The 12,474-nt window shown below is 39.1% G+C and overlaps 1 protein-coding gene across 5 annotated transcripts in view; it reads left to right on the top strand.

Moving 5' to 3' along the window:
- The window catches only part of gbf1 (golgi brefeldin A resistant guanine nucleotide exchange factor 1), a 188,527-nt gene that overhangs the window by 98,219 nt on the left and 77,834 nt on the right, over nucleotides 1-12,474 (top strand). For all 5 annotated transcript variants that reach the window (XM_052041321.1, XM_052041319.1, XM_052041322.1 and 2 more), the window contains 2 exons: nucleotides 7,476-7,594; nucleotides 10,408-10,516. In XM_052041321.1, coding sequence (XP_051897281.1) covers nucleotides 7,476-7,594; nucleotides 10,408-10,516 — 228 coding nt within the window. The remainder of the gene's footprint in view (nucleotides 1-7,475; nucleotides 7,595-10,407; nucleotides 10,517-12,474) is intronic.

The following is a 12,474-nucleotide window of genomic DNA, read 5'->3' as shown; positions in this document are numbered from 1 at the left end:
CTGCTGTTAAGATGCCATTAGTATTCTTGGATACAAATTGTATCCCTCTTCATGATGGGGTTGATTTTGCCATTCTAAACAGATTTATCCTACCATTTAAGATCTGTTACTTCAGAAAGAGTATGAGTTTTGATTTGTGACTTGTTAATCATAGTTTATGATCAGTGCATTGAAAGCAGACATTGCTGGAGCAAGTGGAGCTAGTTTGTCTAAGACAGTACCTGTAATGCCAAGTTTTAGTAAGTACCTTTCTTTCAGTTGAGTCATTGGCTTTTGTATTGTGCCAGACACAAATGAAAAAGGAATTACTTTCAGAGATCAAATGTCTCTACATGCCCAAGTTGTAAGATCCTTAAATTCTCTGCTGCTTTTTGCAATATTATTTTTGAAACTGTCTTTGTTCAGTGGTTAAATGTGATGGGCATCCAAACAGAAGATGGGGAAAAGATTACCTGTTAACTTTTTTAATGGTGTGTTCCACAACTGGCATTTTTTTTTTGTTTTGTTCATATAACTCGCTCTTCTATGTAATCTGTAGATGTGTTTAGCAAACCATTTTTGATTGTTCCTTTTGAATGGACAGCAAGGGAGCCTTGCATCTGTGAATTGAGTTCATGCAAAATTCAAATCCCTGCACTTTATCATCCATCTTGTGAACTCCTGGTGTACATTAGTTTCCAGTCATGCAACATTTAAATTTTAATATTCTCATCCTTGTTTCCAGATACTGCCATGTTCTTGCCTCTCTTACCTTCTCCATCCACCTTTTCTGTAACCTTCCTGATTCCTCCACTCCTTCCTTTCTGGCCTCTTGTTCATCGCTGGTTTTTATTACATTACCATTGCTGACTGTGCTTTTAGTCACCGAGGTCCCAGATTCTAGAATTGCCTTCCTAGACCTCTTTTATTGGTTCAAATAATCTCCAATGTGAGGTTGGTAGGTAACTTGGTTTTGTATCCTTGCTGCAAACTAGCACAAGGTATTTCAATATATCATGGGTTTTGTATTAATGCAGATTATTGCTATAGAAATTTGTTGACAACTCTTCTGTATAACGTTTCCTCTTCTCCTGCTGCTTCGTTTGCTTCATGCCTACAATGTCAGCAGGGCAGAGTGTAGCAGCTCAGTGTCATGTATCTGGTGGGGTAGGGGTGGGTATTTGGTGCATGCAATTGGAAAATATTATGCCAATTTATGTCAATATCCTAGTGCTTCTGACAATGATATTTTTGTGTGAAGCGTAATCATTGTTATGCATCATGAGCCAACAGCAGTAGCACGAGTTAACTCATATGCTTTTGGTTGAATCTGGATACTAGAAGTGTTCTTGGGATTGTTTTTCAACATTTATCGGAACCATTTGATTCACTTTGTGGCCCCAAGTATAATTTTCCTTAAAATGAACAGCATCAGTGTTCCAAGTTGGTGTCCTGCTAGAGAAAAACAATGATATTTCTTGTTGTTGCTCTGGTTTACCGCTGTGAATTTTCTTGTTAATCTGAATTTCATTTTTATTGTTTGTTGTAATTTCAATCTTTTTTCTCAGATATAACAAGTAAGCTAAGTAAAAAGGGCTTAGTCAGGTTGCTGCACATTTTCAAAATGGTGCCCTCAAATAGACTAAGAATTGCCAGCATTTTTAACAAATTAATAGGACTGTGAAAACAAGTCCCTGTCTACAGGTTTCTGCATATGATGAGAAACTGGTTCCTCAAAATAACTCAAATAACCAAGGGGACATTTCTGTTGTTACATTGCTGATAGATGACAAGTTAGATTCAGTGGCCCCCCCAGTAGCAGCAGGGATACTGAGGAGCAGATTGGGAGGCAGAATTTGGAAAGATGCAAAAATAACAAGGTTGTTATCATGGGAGACTTCAACTTCCCAAATATTAATTTGCACCTGCTTCGTACCAAAGGTTTAGATGGGGCAGAGTATGTTAAGTGTGTCCAGGATGGGTTCCTGTCACAGTATGTTGATAGGCCAACTGGAGGGAATGCCATATTAGATCTAGTTTTAGGTAACGAACTGGGTCAGGTGACAGATCTCTTGGTGGGTGATCATTTGGGGGACAGCAACCACTGTTCCATAACCTTTAGTATTGTCATGGACAAGGATAGGGGCAAAGAGGACGGGAGGATATTTCATTGGGGAAAGGCGAATTATGAGGCTATAAGGCGAGAACTTGAGTGTGTAAATTGGGATGACATTTTTGAAGGGAAACATACTATGGAGATGTGGTCGATGTTCATGGATCTCTTGCAGGATGTTAGGGATAAATTTGTCCCGGTGAGGCAGAGAAAGAATGGCAGGGTGAAGGAACCATGGTGACAAGAGAGGTGGAACAACAAGTTAGGAAGAGGAAGGCAGCATACATAAGGTGTAAGCAGCAAGGATCAGATAGGATTCATGAGGAATATAGAGTAGCAAGGAAGGAACTTTAGAAGGGGCTGAGGAGAGCAAGAAGGGGACATGAAAAAGCTTTGGCGAGTAGGGTTAAGGAGAATCCCAAGGCTTTTTTCTTGTACGTGAAGAGCAGAAGGATGGCTAGAGTAAAGGTAGGTCCGATTAGAAACAAAGGTGGGAAGGTGTGTCTGGAAGCTGTGGAAGTGGGTGAGGTTCTCCATGAATACGGTCTTGGTGATGCTGAGGATAGTGTTGGTAAGGTTAATGTTCTAGAGCATGTAGCTATCAAGAGAGAGGATGTGCTGGAGCTGTTAGAAAATATTAGGACAGATAAGTCCCCGGGGCCTGACGGAATATTCCCCAGGCTGCTTCATGAGGCGAGGGAGGAGATTGCTGAACTGTTGGCTAGGATCTTTGAGTCCTCGTTGTCCACAGGAATGGTTCCAGAGGATTGGAGGGTGGCAAATGTTGTCCCCTTATTCAAAAAAGGTAGTAGGGATAGTCCGGGGAATTACAGACCAGTGAGCCTTACGTCTGTGACGGGCAAGCTGTTAGAAATAATTCTAAGAGATAGGATCTATGAGCATTTAGAGAATCATGGACTAGTTAGGGACAGCCAGCATGGCTTTGTGAAGGGAAGATCTTGCCTCACAAGCCTGATAAGGTTCTTTGAGGAGGTGACCAGGAAGATTGATGAGGGTAGTGCAGTAGATATGGTCTACATGGATTTTATTAAGGCATTTGCACATGGTAGGCTTCTTCAGAAGGCCAGAGGCCAAGGGGTCCAGGGATGCTTGGCCATGTGGATTCAGAATTGGCTTGCCTGTAGAAAGCAGAGGGTTGTGATGGAGGGAGTGCATTTGGATTGGAGGGCTGTGACTAGTGGTGTCCCACAGGGATCAGTTCTGGGACCTGTTACATTTTCTGATAATTATTCATGACTTGGATGGCGGGTCGGAGGGTGGGTTTGCAGGTTTGCAGACGACACAAAGATTGGTGGTGTTGTGGATAATGTGGAGGGCTGTCGAAGCTTACAGAGGGATATTGATAGGATGCAGAGCTGGGCTGAGAAGTGGCAGATGGAGTTCAATCCAGAGAAGTGTGAGGTGATACACTTTGAAAGGACTAACTCCAAGGCGGAGTACAAGGTTAATGGCAGGATTCTGGGTAGTGTGGAGGAGCAGAGGATCTAGGGGTTCATATCCACAGATCACTGAAAATTGCCTCACAGGTAGATAGGGTAGTTAAGAAAGCTTATGGGATGTTAGCTTTCATAAGTCGGGGGATCGAGTTTAAGAGCCGTGAAGTAATGATGCAGCTTTACAAAACTCTGGTTAGACCACACTTGGAGTACTGTGTCTAATTCTGGTCGCCTCATTATGGGAAGGATGTGGAGGTGTTGGAGAGGGTGCAGAGGAGATTTACCAGGATGCTGCCTGGATTAGAGAGTATGGATTATGAGGAGAGACTAAAGGAGCTAGGGCTTTACTCATTGGAGAGAAGGAGGATGAGAGGAGACATGATAGAGGTATACAAAATATTAAGAGGAATAGGTAGAGTGGACAGCCAGCGCCTCTTCCCCAGGGCACCAATGCTCAATACAAGAGGACATGGCTTTAAGGTAATGGGTGGGAAGTTCAAGGGAGATGTCAGAGGGAGGTTTTTCACCCAGAGGGTGGTTGGCACATAGAATGTGCTGCCTGGGGTGCTGGTGGAGGCTGATACGTTGGTTAAGTTCAAGAGATTGTTAGATAAGCATATGGAGGAATTTAAAATAGAGGGATATGTGGGAGGAAGGGGTTAGATGGCCTTAGGCATGGTTTGAAGGTTGGCACAAGATGGTGGGCTGAAGGGCCTGTATTGTGCTGTATTGTTCTATGGTTCTATGGTGTTTGCTACCAAATTGGTGTATTCTGTTGCCATGTTACATCATCTCTGCAATCAGGAAATCTTGTGACTTTTTCTCCGAATATTGTTCATGTTCAGGTTCTGAAACTGCTCCCTTAGATTTGGAGTATCTTCAGGTGTCCACTGCTGGGTAATTTTTAGCAAGCACAGAACTGAATGGAAAATGTGAAGCACTGCACATTGCTTTACTGCTCATGACATTCCTTCAGTGTAGTTTTGGCATTAAAAGGAACACTTTGCTTCAGACTGCAAAACAAATTAATTAACCAGTCAACTGACAAATGAAGTAATGATGCATTATAGAATTACAAATTTAACTCTGTCCTTAGAAGGTAACTGAAAATCTACACTTGAATTAATGTGAAAACATGATGTAAAATGTCAGTGTTTACTGTTGCATGGTAATTATTTAATCATACTCATTTAATATTTAATTATAATTTAATATTTAATAACAAATACAAGCCACAACAATTAATGTATTTTATAATGGTGCTCTGGTTATTACTTGGTTACTGAGAGCTACTGTAAAGTACGTCTAGTGTAGGTGGATGGTTAGTGAATAGGGGGATTGATGGGCACGAGAGAGAATAAGTTACAGGGAAGTATATTGGCAAATGGAATTGATGGGTTTTCTCAGAGCTGGCATAGATTTGATGGGCCAAATAGTCTTCTATCTTATAATGAAATAAGAGAAATAAGTCAGGCTCTTTCATATTATATTGCATGTAATACATAGATCCAGAATGCATTTTCAATAAGGCTTAGAAATAACTCAAATCTTTTGAAATTTGACTGAGCCTCAGACCTGGAGAAATGGCAGTGTTAGCTTATGTTAATTTATGTCACCTTAGTTACACTTGTAATTGTGTAATCTAGGGAGGACAAAGCTATTCTGACTCCAATCAGGAAATTTACCCAGACCTGCAAACATGATATGTTGGCTTTTTGATATTTTGGCTAGTTTCTGAATGTTGCATTAATTAATTAATGAAGACACATGGCACAACAAAAATGACTGCACAAATTGTTCTCCTGTTTGATCCTTTATTTAATGTAGATGTTCGAAAATGTCAGACAACTGTTTGTGGGTGGGGGGAGGGGAAGTTGATCCAGTTGTCAGCATATTTGTTGGAACTTAGCATTGTTCGCTCTTGGAGGTGATCTTGAGTGCACATAGATCTTCTGTAAGATACAAATCAAGTAGTTTGTCAAGAATTACAATGAATCGGGCAATCAAATTACTATTGTTCAGTGGTCACATAAGTAGTTTGCTGAAGTGATGAATCTGATTTTCAGCATCTTAAATTGTTAACAAGTGCCAATTTTTTTGGGTCTGCAAGGTAGTTGCTAATGACTGTGCTGGCAGTTTGAACTGCTGCACTAAAGAAGTAACACTTTACAGAAACAGGTAAAATTCTAGCTGGTTTGGAGATTGGTACAGCTTTGAACTACAAGATCCCAACCAGCTGCTGCATCTGTGGATCTGATTTATAAACTTTCTTTTGGTATTCTGATTCATTTCTTGAGTTGCCGCCAGTTTTGGATTTCTTAGTAATGAGACAGTGTCCCATGACAAAAAGATAAATGTTGTCCTTGTACTGGAGTACCGCTATAATAATTATCTAAACATGAACGGTAATAAATGGTGGAATTACTGCCTAATGCCTTGTTGCCAGCATGAGTGGAGCAGAACCCCCAGATCAAATTACTGCTTGGAATTCTGCCAACTATTTGCTAAACTTTATGAAAGTAATTTTTTTTTAGTTTATGCTACTGGTAGGAGACAATCACCTGCACCGTCTATATGTGGCAATTTAGGGGTCCTATTCCCATGATCCTTTCTGTGCTAAAATCAACAATGGAAAACTCGCTGGCAAATTGCTTAGTCTGTATGGTCCATCCTTGGTGCTGATGCCATGAATTTCGATGTTTGTTTACACACTGCTCGTTTTTATGTAAAACTTTGCTTTTTGAAAGCATTATCCTTGCAATTGCTGAAAACAAGTGAAATGTTCAACTTTGAACTGTTACATAATTAGGTATATCACAGCACTTTAGTATTGCATTTCCTATCTGAAAATGTTTGAAGAAGTTAATTATATGCTGCTTGTTGTGAAGTTTAACAATATAATGCACTGCACAGGAATATTGTCTCCACAGAGCTGAGCTGTGTTTTACCTTTTTGCGTAGGCAAACAACATTGCATTTCTTATTAGCCACATCAACTAAGTCAAGGAAAACCTCTGTTCTACTTCCAGCCAGAATGAAAATTGCTTTTATTTAGCATTACATAACTCTCTCCTTATTGATAGCAATAACTTTAATCAATAAGGCCTTGTGTGACAGCGATGTAGTGTGAGTTTTATTGTTTTTCAGTTTTTTCAACCTGATGTTATGAGCTTCAGCTTCCAACCTTTTACTGTAATGTATGTACATTTTTCAATAAATGGCTCTTGAATTTCAGAATGCTTCAATGTTATTGAAGCAGCAATGATTCATTAGTGAGGTATTTTCTCTGTAATCTAAAAGCATTTCTTCAGCTGATCTTCCCTTTCTCTAAACTTTCAAAGTAGACCATTTTCTATCTTTACACACATATCCACAGAACACATGACTGCTGCTTGCCACTGCCAAAGTGCTTGACAGCAACTTGGGTTGTTCATTCTTCACCCACATGCTATGGGCAGATTTTTGGAAAGATCATGTAAAGTCCATGTACTTAACAGGAATATGTCAAAAATTTTGATGTTGAAGAAGACAGTAGCATACAGTGGTGCCTGTTTGGATAGAACCGCAGGACCTGTATCACATCCCAGTTAGAATATTATGCTTCCTACTAAGGCCTTCGGGTTGTTAAAAATCCATGACAAAATGTCCAACACCTCTACATTCACTTTGCTTGACCCTATTTTATGTTTGTTGCAGGAGTTGAACCAAAATAAAACATGCCAGTTCATTTTTGATCTTTAATGAAATTAACTCTGACTCTTGTATTATTATAACAAAAATGATGGCAGATCATTAGCCCTATTAACAGTTTTAGACGTTACTTGTGTTGCAAATTTTAAGCTAATTAGAAATGGACTTTATTTAGTTTTGCTAAATATTGTTAATTAATAGTTTAGGGATGTTAATACTTAAGTTTTTGTTTTGCAGACCCTAATCATGAAGGTGCAGCAGAGGGAATTGAAAATATGGCTGATGCTGTCACACATGCCCGTTTTGTGGGCACAGATCCAGCAAGTGATGAGGTTGTCCTAATGAAAATTTTGCAGGTAATGCCGTCTGTCGGTTAATGTAAAGAAAAACAACGGAATCGATTAGTTACTGGTATTAAAATGAAATCTTGTTACTTGGCCAGTAATTAGAGTAATGATGTATTCAATTTCATTCAACTCCATGTGGGAATTCCATGTTTTGGCTTCAGGATTTCTCCTTTGTCTCGGTTGTGAACCAGGGGATTACATAGTACTCTGCATTGTTCTGACTAATTCCTTTTCGTGTCCTCAGTTTACTTTAAGTCTTTTTTTTGCAAATTCTTCCTCTACATTCCTTAAGTTTCATGGGCACAATGGATTCCACACCTCAGCCATTTGCTTGGCATTCTAAATAATGAGCAGTAGAAGCCTGGTTAAAATGGGCACATAATACCATACATAACATGTCATCAGCTGATGTCAACATGTAGGGCTAGGTCATGCTGCCTATGGTCTGCAGTCCAGAGTGGCAGCCCATGCTTTCCACTCCCACTGCACTTAACCTGATCTGGACGTGGAGTGACAGTCTTGTTGGTCCTTGGGACTCTTGACTTGGGAGGGTGGCTGGATCTTTGTTGCACCAAAGCCTAAGCCAGTGTAGTGCAGAGATCTTGGTTTTTGAATGGCGTGACAAGGTGGAGTGGAGGCCAAGAGAGCTTTTGGTCTCTCTCAAAGCCTGTAATGAATTTTAACATTCAGGTGTCTTCCACACTAAAATTTATGTAAATAATTAAAACTTGTATGGAAAAAGTTGATGTACATTAAAATAATTAAAAACAAAATAATGTTCCAATATTTTTCTTGACCTGTTGCTTGGCTAGTTAGTGCTGCTTAAGAGCTCTGTGGGATCCTGACCTAAGGTGCTATCTGTGTGGAGGATGGGCTTTCTCTCTGACTGCATGGGTTCCTCCCATGTCCCAAGGACATGCTGGTAGGTTATTGTAAATTAATCTTAGTTGCAAAAGGCATCAAAGGGAATTGATGGCATGTGTGAAACAGGCTAATTTTCAGTGTTGTAGGGAAGTAAAGAGTGTGGAATGTAAATAATGGGATTGCTCACCTGTGATTGCTGACATGGACCTGATAGGCCAAATGGTCTTCTGCTTCATTGTAAATTTAGGATAAGACTATAAGTATGTTTGACCTGACCAAGAATGGAGAGGTAATTTTCTAACTCCCAGCATAATCCTGAAGATCCTAAGTAAGGCTGGGCTCTGCTGCTTGACTCCATGTGGTCTGGGAACAGAGCATAATGATAGAAGTGGTGCCATCTGTCACTCAGTAAGCCTCAGACTTGTATCCGGTCCATATAGATCCTGGATGTACTTCCTATAGAATAGCTGAACACTGGGGGTTGCGAAGATTTGTGCTTTAATTTCTGGTGGGGAATCATTGAAGGCTGTTGGGAACAGATGAACTGACTTATTTTTCACCCTTCCTTTGGTTCTCAGCAGGGATGCCAATATTATTTCTCGTGCCTTTTCAAATGCCTTGGTTTAGGTTAGTGAATAGCATAGTATAGAAAATGGGGATTGAAGCTTAGTTTTTTGGTTTAAGTGTTTTTGAGTTAAGTGTTTTTGAGTTCCACCAAAGTACACATAGCCATTGAGGTATCTTCTGGAAGAGTCAGCTTAAAAAATATTTTGGTATATATTTGATTGTTTTTTTTCTCCATATATCAAAGATGCCCTGTTAATTAAAAGGAAGCATGGTGTGATGCCGCATGTCATGTATGTTGCAAGAACACTTATGTAATGCAGTAGTACTTCACCATAGCTGAAATGTGGATGACCTTTATCATCTTGCTTCAATTTTTTTTAAATATTAAGCACTTCTGCATGGAAATGCAAGCTATCACCATTTTTCAATTGTTTAAATCTTGTGTTTTTTGAATTGAAGATATGGTGGAAATGGGTGAATTTTCTATATCTCAATTAACAACTACAATATATTGTACATTCACCCCCAATCTGAGAAGAGTCACCTGTATTGTAACACTTTTTTTTGGATCCAATCAATGTTGCATTTGAAGTCTTATGTTCACTGAGAATTGGGTTACATCTTCCAAGTATGTTATTTAACTCTGGGCCCTGAGGAGTGTAGCCTGTGTTGGTTTATGATGAATTCAAAACTTGTAGTTCTTTAATTTGAATAATTCCAATGGTCAGAGAAAATGAGGAATTTGAATATTCTTGTGTATGACCCATGGACCATTAAAGGCAAGCTTAGACTGGGAATAGTTGCATGTACATTCACTTAGAATGATGTGTGGTAAACTAAAGAGATTAAAAAAACTTGAAATGTCCACAAAGGCTTTTTTTTTGCACTATATACTTGTCAAGTTTACATTTAACTAAAGTACTCACCAAGAATAGTTTAAATGCCTTTCGTGTTTTGATTGAAAATGCTCTTAATGTTGAAATATTGGGGTATTTGCTTGTGTTTTGGAATGCAAGTTTAATTTCTTTGTTAAAAAATGTGCTAAGAAGGTTTTCTGTAATTTCCTTTCAAATATATGGGAACTTTTTGCAACAATTTGATCAGACTAATGTAATCTGGGGAAACTGATCATTTACAGGCAGCAATCACTGAATTGAAAATACATGATCTCAAGTTCTTAAAATGAATGTGTGGTTTTTGTGGTAAGCTTTGATAGGTTTATAAAATTACCAATCAAATCAGATTGACTTAGGAATTATTTGCAATACTGTCTGAAGATAAACAGTGAAGAATTCCAAAACTAAACATTTGTGATTTCTTTCTGTGAAGGATTTGTGTTGTATGGCTGCATGGATTGAAACATGAACATTTTACACTATCATGTTTTTTAGGTGTTGAGAACCTTACTACTCACTCCTGTTGGTGCTCACCTAACCAATGAATCAGTTTGTGAAATTATGCAGTCATGTTTTCGAATATGCTTTGAAATGAGGCTCAGTGGTGAGTGTTTCTTGGCTCTGTGCCTATTTTTCTATTATCTTTTTGACTTTTGATATTCTTGCTTTTGGTGGCTAAGTGAAGTAATTAATTGGCAACTTTACTGGATCACACATGCAGTATATCCCACACAGATTGAATACTTTTAATCTAATTTTGTTTTTAGTGATTTAAATCTATTTGCATAGTTTATGAATGTGTCTCTCTCAGTGACATTTAGAAATATTTAAAAAGCCTTTGGCAACTGGTGAACTGTCAAAGGCTATTGCGGTGTTTTGTGATACTTATTACAAAATGGAAGAAGGCCATTTGGCCCATCGAGTCCATGCCAGCTTTCAACAGAGCAAACCCACGAGTCTCATTTCACCCTTGGAGCCTGCTCTGCCTTGTCACCATGTCCAACACTAAGTACAGCTGGATGAAGACCCAGGATGGTGAATCCATTATGTCATTTACACCTTGAACCTTCCTTCCTTCCTCTGTTGGTGTTTATTTAACAATTGAATCACTTCTTTGTTAATCTGTAGGCTGGTGGCCTGCTTCCTATTTCCCACTTAGTTATGCAAAATATTAACAAGTAGTGAAAGTAGACCCTGCAAATTAGCACATTATGTGCAAGGATAATGGTGCTCTGTGGCAGTTCATAAGTGTAAGAAGCCCACAGTTCAGGAGTATATCACTGCAAAACAGTTATAGTGGCTTTTGCTTAAATGTAATTCATCACTGACAGTATGCTGTTTCCTTCACTCTGATCCTACAGTTTGAGATAAAATCTGGACAGGCTCCAAGATTAACATGGTGTATAATCTTTTGTATTTCTTGAAATTTGGCTCAAAAGGGATTGCAATAAGGAATATTGTATCACAAAATTTATCTTTTTTCTTGAAGTAACTCACAGAAGTGGGAAAAAAAACTTGTGGCCTTAAATAATATTGTATCCAATTATATGCACTAGTTATATTTTTGAGTGTTTTAATTTAACAAAGTTGCAATTATTTGAATAAAACTGGCCTTAATTATGGCTTAGAGGTAAAGCATGTTTTATGTATTAGGCATGGAACTTTGTAGAAGTTTTTGATTAAAGCTGCAAGGATGTTCCACAATCAATAAGCTTTTTGTGCAAAAGACTAGAGTACATAGTTGTTCTTCATACTGGCAGTTTTACTGGAAGCTAAGCATAAAACTGAGTTCAGAGCGGTTTAATTAGCAAACTAATTTCAGCTCTATAGTTTGTTTTTCTTCATGGGAAAACGTACTGAATTTACACCTGACTGATAGGTAGACATTTCATGGGCTGGATCACCTGACCTGACATCCACTAGCCACTCAACTTGTAGTTGTTGCTGCGACAACAGGACATTTCCCACTCAGGATGTCGCCAGTCCTGTTGCATTTCCTACCAGGTTTGTAGGTTGACTCCATGTGGATTCAATGTTGCTTGCTGATAATTAGTGCGTGGCAGAAGTTACTGATGATGTAACTTCTTTTGTTTCACCACTGATTGAAATGGGAACCCTTGGTAACATTCTTTTGGCTGTGTCCTCTCCTGTGATAGGAACTGGCCTTGTGTCTGTTGGAGGGCTCCAGAGGAGGTTGATGAGAATGATCCTGGGAATGAAAGGGTTAATGCAGGAGGAGTGTTTAATGGCTCTGGGCCTGTACTCGCTGGAGTTTAGAAGGATGGGGGCGAATCTCATTAAAACCTACCGAATATTGAAAGGCCTGGATAGAGTGGACATGTAGAGGATGTTTCCAGTAGTGGGAGAGTCTAAGACCACAGGGCACATCCTCAGAATAAAAGGAAGTCCCTTTAGAACAGATGAGGAAGAATTTCTTTAGCTAGAGGGTGGAGAATCTGTGGAATTCATTGCCTCAGACAGCTGTGGAGGCCAAGTCATTGGGTGTATTTAAAACGGAAGTTGATAGGTTATTGATTAGTAAGGGTGTCAAAGGTTATGGGG

The sequence above is a fragment of the Pristis pectinata genome, chromosome 30 (genome assembly GCF_009764475.1).
Source record: "Pristis pectinata isolate sPriPec2 chromosome 30, sPriPec2.1.pri, whole genome shotgun sequence".
NCBI classification, from domain to species: Eukaryota; Metazoa; Chordata; class Chondrichthyes; order Rhinopristiformes; family Pristidae; genus Pristis; species Pristis pectinata.
This window is presented reverse-complemented; position numbering and strand designations above follow the sequence as displayed.